Source organism: Antechinus flavipes, chromosome 1, assembly GCF_016432865.1.
Source record: "Antechinus flavipes isolate AdamAnt ecotype Samford, QLD, Australia chromosome 1, AdamAnt_v2, whole genome shotgun sequence".
Lineage (NCBI taxonomy): Eukaryota > Metazoa > Chordata > Mammalia > Dasyuromorphia > Dasyuridae > Antechinus > Antechinus flavipes.
Window position 1 is genome coordinate 693,031,584 of NC_067398.1, and position 14,228 is coordinate 693,045,811.

At 53.6% G+C, this 14,228-nt stretch overlaps 1 protein-coding gene across 11 annotated transcripts in view; it reads left to right on the top strand.

Moving 5' to 3' along the window:
• PITPNM2 (phosphatidylinositol transfer protein membrane associated 2) overlaps positions 1-14,228 on the top strand; it is a 265,745-nt gene that overhangs the window by 232,121 nt on the left and 19,396 nt on the right. For 6 of the 11 annotated variants that reach the window (XM_051972682.1, XM_051972687.1, XM_051972689.1 and 3 more), the window contains 7 exons: positions 4,602-4,846; positions 7,428-7,617; positions 7,786-7,905; positions 10,004-10,272; positions 10,458-10,636; positions 12,035-12,205; positions 13,095-13,244. In XM_051972682.1, the coding sequence (XP_051828642.1) occupies positions 4,602-4,846; positions 7,428-7,617; positions 7,786-7,905; positions 10,004-10,272; positions 10,458-10,636; positions 12,035-12,205; positions 13,095-13,244 (1,324 nt within the window). The remainder of the gene's footprint in view (positions 1-4,601; positions 4,847-7,427; positions 7,618-7,785; positions 7,906-10,003; positions 10,273-10,457; positions 10,637-12,034; positions 12,206-13,094; positions 13,245-14,228) is intronic. The other 5 variants (XM_051972688.1, XM_051972690.1, XM_051972692.1 and 2 more) reach the window with 2 other exon arrangements.

Below are 14,228 nucleotides of genomic sequence, written 5' to 3' on the forward strand. Positions count from 1 at the left end.
TCAGGGAGTTGTAATCTTTTTTCTGTCCCAGACCCTTCTCTGAGCAATGATTCTCAAGGCACAAAATAAAATGCATAGAATTACAAAGGAAAACGCTTATATTGACAGACCATCATCCAAATAGGTTTTTAAAATAAATTCACAGGGGAAGGGAACGAGCCTATATTAAGCGCCTACTATGTGCCAGCGCTGTGCTAAAATGCTTTACAAATAATCTCTCATTTGAGGAAGGTGCTATTATTATCATCCCTATTTTTACAGATGGGGAATCCGAGGCAAACAAAGCATCTCGGGTCGTTCTGACTCTGGGCTCAGCCACAACCCTCACCGCTTTTCCAAGAATTCTCTGCCTTGATCTCTCTCTCTCTCTCTCTTTTTTTTATTATAGCTTTTTATTTACAAGATATATGCATGGGTAATTTTTCAGCATTGATAGTTGCAAATCCTTTTGTTCCAATTTTTCCCCTCCTTCCCCCCACCCCCTCTCCCAGGTGGCAGGTAGACCTCCGCCTTGATCTCTTAAGGCTCTTTCTCTTTCTAAATCTGTGGTCCCAAAATCTCCCATGATATGATCCCCCTGGGCCTCAGTTTCCCCAGCTGTAAAATGAAAGGGCCATCGTGCTAGCTGACTTCTAAGATCCCTCTGAGCTCTAAAACCAGTGTTCCTAAGAACCCTCCATCTCCCCCAGGCAGAGCATCCCACACCGCAGGGAATGACTTTGGGCTGATCTACAAGACTGACATGATGGCATAGGTTGGTAGCTCTAGTTGGCATTTAGTGCCCCAGGTCTCGTGCCCTGGAGATGGCTCCCACTTTTCCCCCAAAGTTTCAGAATTTCTCTGTGTATTGGGTCGCCATGGGAATCTTCCACTGAGTGCTGCTTGTGTGCAGGTTTATAGGCTGACTGTGCGCTTTCATAGATTGTCATGTGTCATGAGTCATCTGTGATGATTAAAATGGAAAGCAAAGTGGTAAGACTGGGTTTGGAGTAAAGGGGCCTGGATTCAAATTTCATCCCTGATGTTTAACCTTTTAACCTTCCTGGGCCTCTGTTTCCTCATCTATAAACTGAAGCAGTTTGACTTGATGGCCTAAGAAGTCTCTTCCAGCTCTCGATCTGTAATCCTGTTTCAATGCCATTTATTGAGCACCTGCTGTATGCCAGCTCCCTACCAGGTTCTGGCAATAGACAAAACAGTCTTTGCCTTCAATGAAGGAGCTTACGTTCTATTCATGGATGTAGCCTCTTCATGGCTAATTCAGAATATGGGCAAAGAAAGCTCTGGCATTAATTTGGGTGTCGTAGTTATTCATTTATGCAGAGGAGCCCGAATCTGGGGCCCTGTGGTCTCGGGCGAGGACTCGGTACCCCCCACCAGAAGATTTTCAATAAATTGAAGTGGAGAATTTGTGCTAAATGAAATGGAATCTTAAGGGGGACCCCCCCAAGGTCTCCTGCCTCCATCCTCTCCCCGCTTCCATCCATAGTTTACAAATTTCCCAGCTCGTATTCTTAAAATTCCCTTTCTGTCATTATTCCTCTCCCAAGACCTTCAATAGCTCCCTATGGCCTTTGTCCTCCAAACCCCTTGGCTTGCTCTTCAAGGCTCCTCTCGGTCCAGGTCTACCCGCGGTCAATGATCTGTATCCTTTTGTTCACTGTGTCCCGTTACCCAAGTTTCCTTATTCCTCCCTGCCTCAACACTTCTGCTCAAACTGTCTCTTCTTCCCAGCAACCTGGCTCCTTGCCCCTGACCTCCAACCCCCTTCCCATCTTTGGGGGCTTGGCTCCTCTGCACAGACTTGGGTTACGTGGGGCATATTTATATGTGTGTGTGATCTCCCCCAAATATAAGCTTCCTGGAGGCAGAAACAGTTTCTTTTTTGCCTCTGTTCCCCAGGGCTTGGTGTGAAATAGATGCTCCTTAAGGGCTTTCTGATTGAGCAGTTGATCGTTGAATTGATCCTGGCCTAAGCTAAGCCGCTTATTCCTACAGACAGAGCCGCTATTCCTAGCCTCTGGTTCGCTCCTAGAATACAGAGCTTCATGTAGGATGTACTGGAGTGGTCCACAAAGTTTGTTCCTCTCTGTTTCTCTCTCTCTACCCCATCCTTTCTCTATCTCTGTCTCTGTCTCTGTCTCTGTCTCTGTCTTTCTCTCTGTCTCTGTGTCTGTCTCTCCTCTCTCTAGTTTTCTCTTCTCTCTCTCCATCTCTCTTCCTCTCTGTCTCTCTGTGTGTGTCTCCTCTCTCTAATTTTCTCTTCTATCTCTCTGTCTCTGTCTCTGTCTCTGTCTCTCTCTTTGCCTCTCTCTCTTCCTCTCCTGTACACACACACACACACACACACACACACACACACACACACACACTCCTGGTGCAGTAGATACAAAGACCATTCGGATGTGGGCACTTGATCTCCTGGATGTAAAATAGACTTAAAGGTGGATAGAATCTCAGGACCCTTATCCAACGCAGTTATTCAATGGACATTTATTAAGCACCTACTAGGTACCAGGTGCAACTGGAGTATATACTGGGGTATACAGAAGCCCTCAGGGGGCTTACAATCTAAAGGGGGCAAACGGCACACGGAGAAGGAGGCAGGAGAGCTGGGTGGGGATCCCCAGCATCCCGTTGCAGGACAGAACCCGGGCTGCTGAGCCTGGGATCACTCCACCATCCAATCCCCCCGAGTTGTCGGGGAGCAGAGGCAGTGTCGATCAAGGCTTGGGGAGCGGCCCGGTGGCGAGTTTATCCTGGGAAGGGCGTCTTGTTCAGACGGAGCAGCAGAGGCAAAGTCCGGCTGCAGAGTCCTAGGGATGAGGAAGCTGAGGTTAATGTGGCGATGGGAGGTGTGGGCTTGCTGCCCCCCCCCACCCCTCCCCGGAACTTGCTGGCTGAGTGACTCTGGACTCGGCTGTTAACCTTTCTCAAGCCCTGTCCTTTTACCTATAAAATGAGCACCTGGAGCCCCGGCCTCTCTGTTCTGTCTCTGCAGCCCCAGGGCTCAGCAAGGCGCCTTAATAAGTTCTTGTGAGATGGAATTGAATCGTTGGGAGGCTCCAATGAGATAATGTATGTGAAGTAATTTGGAAACCTTTAAGTGTTCTCTGGGTAAATGTCACTGCTGTTATTATTAGAGGGGTGTTTATCCTGGAAGAGAGGAGGCTTGGGGAAGAGGTGAGCGAGTGGCTTCTAGGATCCCAAGGGCTGTCAGTCAAGTGGAAAGGGGTTTGTCTCGTTCTCCTTGTCCCCAAAGGGCAGTTGGGAGCCACTGGAGGAGGTGGGGATGGACAGCGGAGAGAGTTCAAATTTAGGTTTCCAAAGGGCGAGAAGCGTCCTAACCTTGGATGGGCCATAGAGAGAGCTTCTGTCCCCGGATGTCAGCAAGCCCAGGCTGGCCACTAGTCAAGGAGGAGATTCCCATACGAGGACCTTTTGGGTGCGGTGACCTGTGAGTCCCTTCCTGCCCTAAGGTTCAATCCGGTCACTCTGGGAAATCCACTGGATCCAGGATTTCATCCACTGAATTCTCCTTCACTTCAAACCCTCCCTGCAGGAACATTTTTGTGTTCCATCAAGTGAAGGGATCATGGATTTAGAACTAGGAGGGATACCCTTCATTCACTAGCTGAGGAATCAGAGCGGGGAGAGGCCATGTAGGATCCTGCATTGTACAAGTAGCAGAGACGGGCCAGACTCACCTCAATCCTAGCTCAGGAGCAAGTTGGCCATCGTACTTCCAGAGTCTGGAAGCATCTGGCCCTCTCCCCAGCAGTGAGTTTGCCCAAATCACAAATGAGCCAGGAATTCACTAGTTTTGTAAGCCTGGTCAAATCACTGGCCTAAATATACTCTCTGGGTCTCAGTTTTCCCATCTGTAAAATGAGGGGGGTTGGATTCAGCCTTCAGGGGCTCTAACTGCAGCAGCGTAATTACTTTCCGTCTATTCCTTATATATCCATGTTGTCTTTCCTATTAAACTATAACTCCCTTGAGGGCAAGAACCGGCTTTTCTTTTTGCTAAGCGCTGGGTAAATGCTCGTTGCCCGGCAGGCACCATGGGCAGGAGGCGGATCTGTCCGGGAGCCTCTTTTCTTCCCTGGCTTGTGAAGATATAGACCAGACCCCTGCAGAATTTGTTGCGGCAGATCTGGAGTCTTGTTCAGCACCCAAAACCCTTCTCTTGCCATCTTTGCCCTGGGAAGGCCACTTAGCGGCTTCCGTTTTCTCTTCTATGAAATGCTAGGTGATGAGCAAAAGGTCCTTTTGGTGAGTGAATGGGTTTAATCTAATACTAAGCATTTATCCATCACCCCTGATGTGGCAGATGAGGCTCCTCGGGACATCGAGGCAGAAGGGAAGTGGACCCTGCCCTCGAGGACCACACTTTGCACTCAGGGAGTGGGGTTCACTCGCAGCTGAGTTATCCCAGGACGTACGGAAGGACGAGAGCACCTTATTCCCCTGACGGCCTTCGGTTTTATTAGTGCTGTGACACCAGTGCCTGCCATTGATCCCTGTAGCCCCCCGCCAGGCATGCAGACTGCCCCTCGCTTGCGCCGTGACCCAATCTGTCCCTTCCCTTCCTGCCTTAGGACGAAGCCGGCCCCCCGCTGGTGCCGCCCTCCAAGATCCACGTCTTGCTGCTGGTGCTACACGGTGGAAACATCCTGGACACGGGGACTGGCGACCAGAGCTCGAAGCAGGGCGACGTCAACACCATCGCCACAGCCTTTGACACGGTCATGCGCGTGCACTACCCCACCGCCCTGGGCCGCATCACCATCAAGCTGGTCCCCTGCCCGCCTATCTGCTCCGAAGCCTTTTCTCTCGTCTCCAAGTGAGTGGCAGGATCTGAGCGGGCTTTCTGTTTACTCATTTCGACCGAGTCCCACTTTTTGTGACCCCTTCGGAGGTTTTCTTGGCAAGGACACTGGAATGGCCTGCCATTCGCTTCTCGAGCTCATTTTACAGATAAGGAAACTGAGGTAAACAGGGTGAGTGATGAGCTCAAGGTCACGCAGCTCAGAAGTATCTGAGGCCGGATTTGAACTCAGATCCCTCTGCCTCCGAGCCTGGTGCTCTCTGCACTGGGCCACCTCCCTGCCCCAGAAGCTGAATTAGGGAAGTCCGTAAGCTTTTCTGGATTTCCCACCAGGAAAAGTCTCTCCTGGTTCTGAGAAAACGCCAGGTTTGGGTCTGTACAAAAGTTCAGATATTAGGGTCCCGTTCATCTCCTGAAAGGCTGAGTTCCTGATCGGCTCCCCAGCCTGGGGTAGTGAAGGCAGTGGAGGCGGTGGATGAGCAGGAAAAGCCCGGTGCTAAGCCAGCCAACCTTGGAGTCCCCAGAATTCCGCTTTAATCTGAATTCGGTTCTATCACTTCTTACCCCTGGGACTTCTGGTCCTCAGTTTTGTGTTCCATCCAGGGGGGAATCACAGACTTAGAACCAGGAGGAACTTTAATGGGCGACGCCCTTCGTTTGATGGCTGAGGATATCAGAGTGTGGAGAGGTCATGTAGGATCCCACTTTGTGCCAGCCAGAAAGGCTGGATGGGACCTCAGATCACACATGGTTTCATCCCCTCCATCTCTGGCGGTTATTGTTTTTTATTTATAGATGAGGAAAGTGACTTGTCCAAATAAGGACAGATAGTAAGGAACAGAGTTAAGATTGAATCCAGCTCCTTTGACCCAAAATTAGCCTTTCCACTGTGTCACTGCAGAGCCCGGCCAGACTCTCGCTCTCAATCCTAGCTCAGGAACCGGTCGGCCATTGTACTTCCAGAGTCCAGAAGGATTGGACTCCCTCCCTGGCCGTGGGCCCTACCAACCCTTACACTGTGGGTTTGCCCTGACTCAAACGAGCCAGGAAGCTATGTGGGAAATCCCTCTGTCCCAGAGTTTCAGACCTGCTCCCATAAGACATCTGTGCCAGGTTGGAAGATGAGATAATTGGGCCTCAGAGGCCACTTTGTCCAACTGCTACCTAAAAAGGAACAGTCTCTTTTGTCTCCTCTCTGACAAAGGCTTAGAGACAGGCCTAGGGCAGGGTTGGAGGGTAGTGGGACACTTAGGACCAAAGAATCCAGATTCAAATCCTAACCCTGTTCCTTCCTCTTTATTCGGAGAAGTCACTTTCCTCATTTGTGAAGAAAAAAATAAGCACCAGAGATGGAGGGGATAAAAGCATGTGATATCTGAGGTCCCTTCCAGCTTTTTGGGCACGCTACCTCCCGAAGCATCACACTTCCATGCCAGACGGCTTTCCTTGTTAGGCACCCACCTTTTTTTCTTTTTTCTCTCCCGCATGCTGGGTTAGAATCATTCAGAAATGTTCCTTTGAATACATTCAATATGACTGTGCGGGTATAAACTTTATCAGATTGATTGCCGTCATGGGCAAGGAAGGAGGGAGAAAAAATGGACATCAAAATATTATTAAACATTGAAAACTAATAAATAATTAAAAAAAGAAAAAAGAAAAGAAAGAGGGAAATGTTTCCTTTGACCTAAAAAAGAAAGTGGGTCCTAGTGGATGCTGGGATGCATGCATGTGGTGAAATCCCCACGCAGTCCCTGATACCCTGAAAAATTACCGCCTAAAGATAGAGCAAGGACATTGGCCAAGCCTGGGGCATTCCCAGCCTGGGGCGGGGCCTGGGCGGGCCTTGGTTGGCAAATTTGGTGGAACATAGACAGTCCCTGCCAGCACTTTAGGATTCGGGTTACAAGAACCGACTGCGGGTCCCTTTGGAGTGATGTGAGAAAAGTGAGAAATGTCACTTTGCCCCAGGGATTCATTATACCCCTGAGGGGCAAAACCAAAAAAAAAAAAGAAAAAAAAAGAGGTTTCCATCTACAAAATATTCAGAGGAGCTCTTTTAAGTTAGTAAAGAATCGAGAGCAAAGTGAGTGAGTACTCAGAGCTCAGTGAGAGTCATCAATGAACGTCATGGAATATTGTTATGTAATGAGAAATTAAAAATAGGAGGGATCTGCAGAGATCGGGGAAAATTCATAATCGACTTCTCGGAGCAACCTAAATAGCCAGAGCTGTGATCGGTCCAAGGGAGATTGGACTCTTGAGAAGCCAAAAGCCAAGAATGGTCCCGGCCACAAGATGCTGAAACATCCCTCAAACCTCTTAGCCGAGAAGTGGGGGCTGCACTCTGTCACCCGCAGTCATGGGGCCGAGTGCTAAGTTGTTTTTTCCTTACGTTACTTATATATTTCCTTATATGTACCTCAGATATATATATATATATATATGTATGTATATTACTTATATATTCCTTTAAATAAGGGAGGATATTAAGTTCCAAGTGACTACTCTTTGTGTTATTTCCCCAAATGACTCGTATGAGACCTTAAGGCATGGATAAAACCACAAATGACTCCTGGCCTCTGTTCCCTTACAGCCTGAGCCCCTACAGCCACGACGAAGGCTGCCTCTCCAACAGCCAGGACCACATCCCGCTCGCGGCCCTGCCCCTGCTGGCCACCTCCTCCCCCCAGTACCAGGAGGCAGTTGCCATGGTGATTCAGCGCGCTAATCACGCCTACAACGAATTCCTCAGGTCTCAGGACGGCATGACCTTCAATGGGCAGGTGGGTCCCGAGGCCGCGGGGGGCTTTGTGGGGGGCTGGTGACCTACACAAACCCCTCAGGAGCAGGGACTGAAATCCCTTCCTCTGGATGCTCCGGGGGGGGGGGGAGGGGGACCCAGGCCCCAGGAAGGGCATCTGATGCCGGGCTGGGATTTCTCTGTGCTCCAGGTCTGCCTGATAGGGGACTGTGTCGGAGGGATCCTGGGATTCGATGCCTTATGCTACAGCAACCAAACCGTCTCAGAAAGCCAGAACAGCAGCCGCCGGGGAAGCGTGGTGAGCGTCCAGGTATTTCCTACTGTGCCCCTCCACGTACCACTTATCCCGGCCACAGCGCCCCCGAGCTCCCTCCCAAAGCAGCCTCGGCACTGACTGTCCGGCCAGCCTGGACCCTGCCTCCCACATCCTGAGCTTCCCTCGGGCTGCACGAGCGGCTCCTCCTAAGATGGTTCGGTCAGCAAGCAGTTACCTTGGGCCAGCCATGAGGTGCCAGGCCTTTTCTGTCCTCCTGCTTGTTTAGTCCCTCCTCTGTCTCTCTTTGTGCTTTCCTCCCTCCTCCCTTTCTTCCTCTCTCTGTCTCTTTGTCTCTGTCTCTCTTATCTCTGTGTCTCTGCTTTTCTTTCTCTATCTTTGTGTTTGTGTGTGTCTCTCTGTGTCTCTGTCTCTCTCCCTCTCCTTCTCCCTCTCCTTTTCTCCCTCTGTCTCTCTCTGTCTCTGTTTCTGTGTGTCTCTGTCTCTCTCTGTTTCTGTCTGTCTGTCTGTCTGTCTGTCTCTCCCCTTCCCCCTTCCCTCCCACATTAGAATTACACAACCATTAACCCACATCTAGAAGGACTTTGGAAGGACAGCTGCCCTCCCTCCTTAACCACTTTCCAGCTCAGGAAACCGAGGCCCGGGGAGGTTAAGTAACTTGCATATGCTCACACGGTTCACAGCGGCAGATTCTGAGCCCGGGGCCTCTGGCTCCCCAGTGTGGCCCTGTCTCTGACATCTCTGTATCGATGAGAAATGTCTGTTATTTTCCACGTCTGCCCCCGCCCGCCAGACGTGAGTACGAGATACGGACATCACGTAGAGATGTAGCTGCTGGCACGGGTGGATACAGACCGGATGTGGATATAGCCACAGACATAGACACAGACCCCCCACTGAACGAAAGCTTCCCGAATGGACGGTGCCGAGTCTGGGCTCGGGAAGGCTTGAGTCCAAATGCTGCTGGGTGACACTGGGCAAGTCATTTAACCTCTCTGTTCCCTCCACTGTAAAAGGGGTATAATAAGGGCCGCTCCCTGTCGGGGGGTTGTGGGCCCTGGAGGAGCCTTTGCGGGCTTTAAAGAGCTGCATGCCATGATTTTAAGCTCCGTGAGGGCCCGGAACATGTCGTCTGTGTTTCCGTCCTGGCCACTGGCCGAGTGCCTTGTTTGCAGCAAGTGCTTAATCATTCTTTGGGTGGATTGGATTGATGAGAGAACCAGGCCACATTATGTACCATTCTGACAGCCCAGCTCTCCCGGCCTGGGGCGGCCACGGGAGGAGCCCCGGTCACAGGCTCAGATCCCTGCAGGGATTTCTGAGGGTCAGGGGCAGCCACGTCCCTCCTGGAACTTCTCCCGTCACACCCCACGGCCTCCCTGTAACTGTCAGATGGCTCCTTTGGGACGAGCTTTCAAGCCCTGAGCAGGAGCCGGACCCTGAGCCCCAACCTTTCCTGGTGCCTTCAGCGCATTCCTTAATCAACGGGAATTTTTTTTTTTCATCAACCAGTCATGTATTAGGCCCTTACTCTGAGCTAGACCAAGAGAAAAGTGAAAATGGCCCCGCCCCCAGGGAGCTCTCAGTCTGACGGAGAAGAAACCATGTGCAGAAATAGGATGGGGCCTGGCCCAGAGCCTGTAATTTCATAAGAGGATACAGAGTATATCCTTTATTATTGATTATATTACCCTTTATTATTTATCTATTATATATTAGCCTTTATTTATAGAATAAATAAAAAGTGAATTTTTATTGCCATCCTTGATTTTACGTTCCCCATGTTCCCGGGCACATCCCGTCCTCCTCTCCACCCTAGCGATCTGTGTGACAAACAATAAGGGGAAGGGAGGAACAGCAAAATTAAGCAGCAGAAACGCCCCAACCTGCCAGGAGAGAATGAGCTCATCAGTCTGAGGGAGAGGCTCGTGTCATGTTAATGAGATGGCAACGAGTGTCCTAAGCTGAACCAACGAGGACCCTCCCCAGTGGGCGGGCGGGGTCCTAGGCAGGCCCTTCTCTGGTGCCCTCGGCCTCCCTAGTGGGCACATCGCCTGGTCCCATCCCCCAGGATGGCAGAGGGACGGGGGCGGAGCCCGGGGCAGACCTAAGTGACCGGCGGGTGCCGTTCCAGGACACCGACCTCCTGTCCCCCGGGATCCTGGTGAACAACACCCACTGCTCCGGGAGTGCCGGCGGCGGCTCTGGCGGTGGGGGAGGCAGCACGAGCGGCGGCAGCGGCGGCTCCAGCCTGGAAAGCAGCCGCCATCTGAGCCGCAGCAACATCGACATCCCCCGCAGCAACGGGGGCGAAGATCCCAAAAAGCAGTTTCCCAGAAAAAGGAGCGATTCGTCCACTTACGAGGTGGACACCATAAAACAGCATCAGGCCTTCCTCTCCAGGTAACGAGGGGCGGGGGCACGCCGGGACTTCTGGGGGTGCAGAGAGGCTCAACTTTGCTCTTTCCAGTTGATTCACTTGGGGTGAGGATGGCGACTGAGAGCTGTTGTTGCTCACTGGGCCCCGGGGTGGGCGAGCTCGGGTGGGCGGGAGCTCCTCCTCATGGGGGTCTGACCTCCCCCCACAGTCTGCACTCCAGCGTGTTGCGGAACGACCCCAACTCGCGTCGCTCGAGCAGCTCCACCATGCTGGATGGGACTGGGAGCTATGGGAAGTTTGATTTTGAGATCTCCGACTTCTTCCTCTTTGGTTCGCCCTTGGGGCTAGTCCTGGCCCTCAGGAAGACGGTCATCCCGGCTCTGGACGGTGAGTTCCCAGACCTGGAGAGGAGGCCTGGCTGGGAATGGGCCTCCGCTCCTCCAGCCTCCTCCCCGCGCCAAGGTCAAGGGCAGAAACCTGCCAGGGGCATCCCAGACCCTCCATGGGGGAGGGGCAAAAACCACCTGGGGTGTCCCAGACCCTCCACGGGGAACAGACCTCCTGTCTTTAGGCTTCAGGGTCTTCTTGCTCTGTGAAAACTAGTCTGGTTTCATGTTCCCGCCCCATTCTCCATTGTGGCTGATCCAGATTTCCCCTATAACTAAATAATTCAGATTCTGCCCTTCACCAGCAACATCTCTGCCCTTGCAGGAGTCTTGGGGGCTTGTCTCAGTGACCAGGGAGCCATGCAGGGTCGGCCCCCGTTCTCAGACTCTGTGCAGATAGAAGGAGCTTTAATTGAGAAAGGTCACAGGCCCTCCCCCCCTTTCAGGGTTAGAATCAGCGACATCATCATTCCTAATAGTTTAATAATCACTCGCCCTCGCCCACTGCCTTCGGGTTTGCAGAACACTTGTTTATTTTATTTGATCCAGGGCTGGAAAATAACGCTCTTGTTCAATCTCTTCATCTTATACACAAGAAAAGTGGCCCAGAAAGTGCTTTATTTGTGTAGGAAGTGGCCAAGCGGGTCCCCACCCAGACGTGTCCCGGGTCACCCAGGTAGCTCGTGGCTTCCTGGGTCCTTCCGCATCCGTGCTCCTTGCATGGAGGGAGGGACCCAAGGCCAGGGACTCCGGCGCTTTGGGGGCCGCCGCCCCAGGGGTGCACGGGGAGGCCACGAGCACTCTCAGCCAGTTATTTTTTTCTAGTAAATTTATTTCTAATAGACATCCATTCATAAACCATGCTGGGAGAGAAAAATCAGAGCAAAAGGGAAAAAACATGGGAGAGATTAAAAAATAAACAGAAAAAAGACGTGACCGCAGCATGTGCTGATTTAATTCAGTCTCCTTGGCTCTTTCTCTGGCCGCGGACGGCATTTTGTGCCCAAGGTCTGGGGATTGTTGGATCACTGAACCCCTGAGGAGATCCGAGCCTCTCGTAGTTGATGCTCGCTGTCCCTGTGTACAACGTACTCCTGGTTCTGCTTGGTTGGCTCTGCATCCGTTCATGCAAATGCTATCCGGCCTCTCTATAATGAGCTGGTTTGTCCTTTTTTATAGAATTGTCATTTACTAAGTCCTCGCCGTGCACCAGGTAGATGCAAAAAATAAACAAGGGAAAAAGCCAGTCCCTGAGCTGACGATCCAGAGAGGACTTAGCTGCGCTCGGGCCCACGCAGTGGCCTGGGGAAGTTGGCGGTCCCGTGTCCGTCAGGGAACTCTCCGCGGGGTCCCAGAGCATTCTCGGCCCGCTCACCGAGCCTTTGTTTTCCCTCTTCAGTCTTCCAGCTCCGGCCCGCCTGCCAGCAGGTCTATAACCTCTTCCACCCCGCGGACCCCTCGGCCTCCCGTCTGGAGCCTCTCTTGGAGAAGAGGTTCCACGCCCTGCCCCCCTTCAGCATCCCCCGCTACCAGCGCTTCCCCCTGGGCGATGGCTGCTCCACCCTGCTGGGTAAGGGGCCCCTTTCTCTGTGGGGGCCAGGGTGGGCTCCCCGGGGGTCTCTGGTGGGTGGGCGCGGGCTTCCGGCGCCTGGGATCCCCCTCCTCCCCCTGGGCCGCCCGGCCCCCAGCTGTGGGCATCTCTTTCCCTTGTTTGGGCACTCAGCCCTGTTTCCTGGGGACAGGCCCCCCGGGGGACCCACAGGCCGGGTGTTACTCCCCTTCTCTTTCCAACCTTTGTCCCTGGGCTCAGCAAGGCCTGGCTCTGACATGGAGACAGCATGGCGGGAAGGAGGCGGGGGGAGCCTGTGTCAGGAGGAGGAAGGGGAAGAAGAGGAGGAGGAAAAGGGAGGAGGAGGAAGAAGAGAAGGGAGGAGGAAGGAAGAGCAGCAGGAGGAGGAGGAGGAGGGGTGGATCCTTAATAAATAACCCAGCTGCCTGAGATCCACTAAAGGGAGACCGGGGCAAGAGGAAGTCCATCCCTCTCTGGGCCTCACACCAGAGGCTCGTGGCCTTCCGGCCGAGCCACTGACCAGCAGCTCCCGTGCGGAGAGCCAGGATGCAGAGGCGGGAGTCCTCCCTTGTCGGCTGTCGGCTTCTTCCCGGGGCGGGGGCCTGGGGGGTACGAGGGGCCGCCCAGGAAAACCCTGCGTGGCCAGTGAGAGGCCCTTAAGGCCCCCGGGCTCTGGGAGCGGCCGCGCTCGACGCCCCCACGGCCCCCACGCTCCGAGCTCTGTGTGTGTCCGTCGTGTGTCCAGAGCCGGTGCCGGCCTGGGTCCCTCGTCCGCCTCCGGGCAGCGTCCAGTCCTCGTGCTGTGTGTCCGGGGCCTCCCCTCGGCTGGGGCCGGCCTGTGGTCACGCCTCCTGTTTTGTCCTCTCTGTTTTTCCCCGTCTGCTTGCAGTCGAGACAGTGCAGAGCAACCCTGTGCTCCTCCTGGAGGGCGGCCCCGCGGCCCCCCTCCAGCACCAGGACAGCTTCATGGAGACCAGCATCCCCGTTCCCGTGCTGGGCTGCCAGGAGGGCTCCAGGAAGAGTTCTGGCTGTGCTGAGTGTGTGTAACGTCCCTCCCCCTCCCCCCGTGCATTTGTGAGTCCGGGTCCTGGGGCCCTCGTCGGCCACAAACGCTGAAGGCTTCTCCGGGGCTCCCCTCCCCCCCGGGGTCCCCGACTCCCAACCAGAGAGGGAAGCGCTGGTCCCATCTCACAGATGGGGAAACCGAGGCTCCTGGACAGCCCCGGCCAGGAGACGCAAAGGCTTTCCTCGGAGGAAGCCGGGTGGTGGCGGGACGGCCTTCTGAACTTGCAGCCGGGAGCTGAATCTGAATCCTGACTCAGAGACTTACTAGCTGTGTGACCCTGGGCAAGGCTCGTAGCCTTCCCAGCCTCGGTTTCCTCATCTGGAAAATGGGGATAATAATAGCAGCTCCCTGGAAGGGCTGTGAAGATCAGGTCTGTGGAGGGTCACAGCACTAAATGTGTGATCTGTGCTCTCACTGGCCAGCGGAGGCGGGGGGCGCCGCGCTTGGGCCCGCTCCCGCCCAGGAGCCCCTGCAGAAGGCCCGGCTTCAGTCCGCATGGCTCGGGCCCCTGGCCCCCCCTGGGTCTCCCTCCGTACCCACTGAAGGGTCGGGTTAAGTATAACCATTCTCCCTTCTGGAACGCTTTAATCCACCTCCCACCTCACGCGGCCCCTGCAGAGGAGCCCCCTGGGACACCTCTGTCCCCCCCAGACCCCCAGGAGAAGCCTTCAGGCCCCAGGGATTCCCACTGGTTGGTTCGGCTTTGAGCTCAGGCAGAGCCTCTGCCTGCCTCTCTGTCTCTCTGTCCCTTCTTTTTCTTTCTCTTTCTCTCCCTTCTTTTCTTTTTCTCCTTGTTCTTGTCCTCCTCATCCTTCTCTTCTCCTGCTCCTTCCTCCTCCTCTTCCTTTCTCTCTCTGTTTCTCCTTCCCTTTTCTTTCACTCCTCTTCCTCCCCCTCCTCTTTCTTCTCCTTTTTCTTCTCTCTCTCCCCTCCCACCCTCTCTCCCTCCCTCCCTTT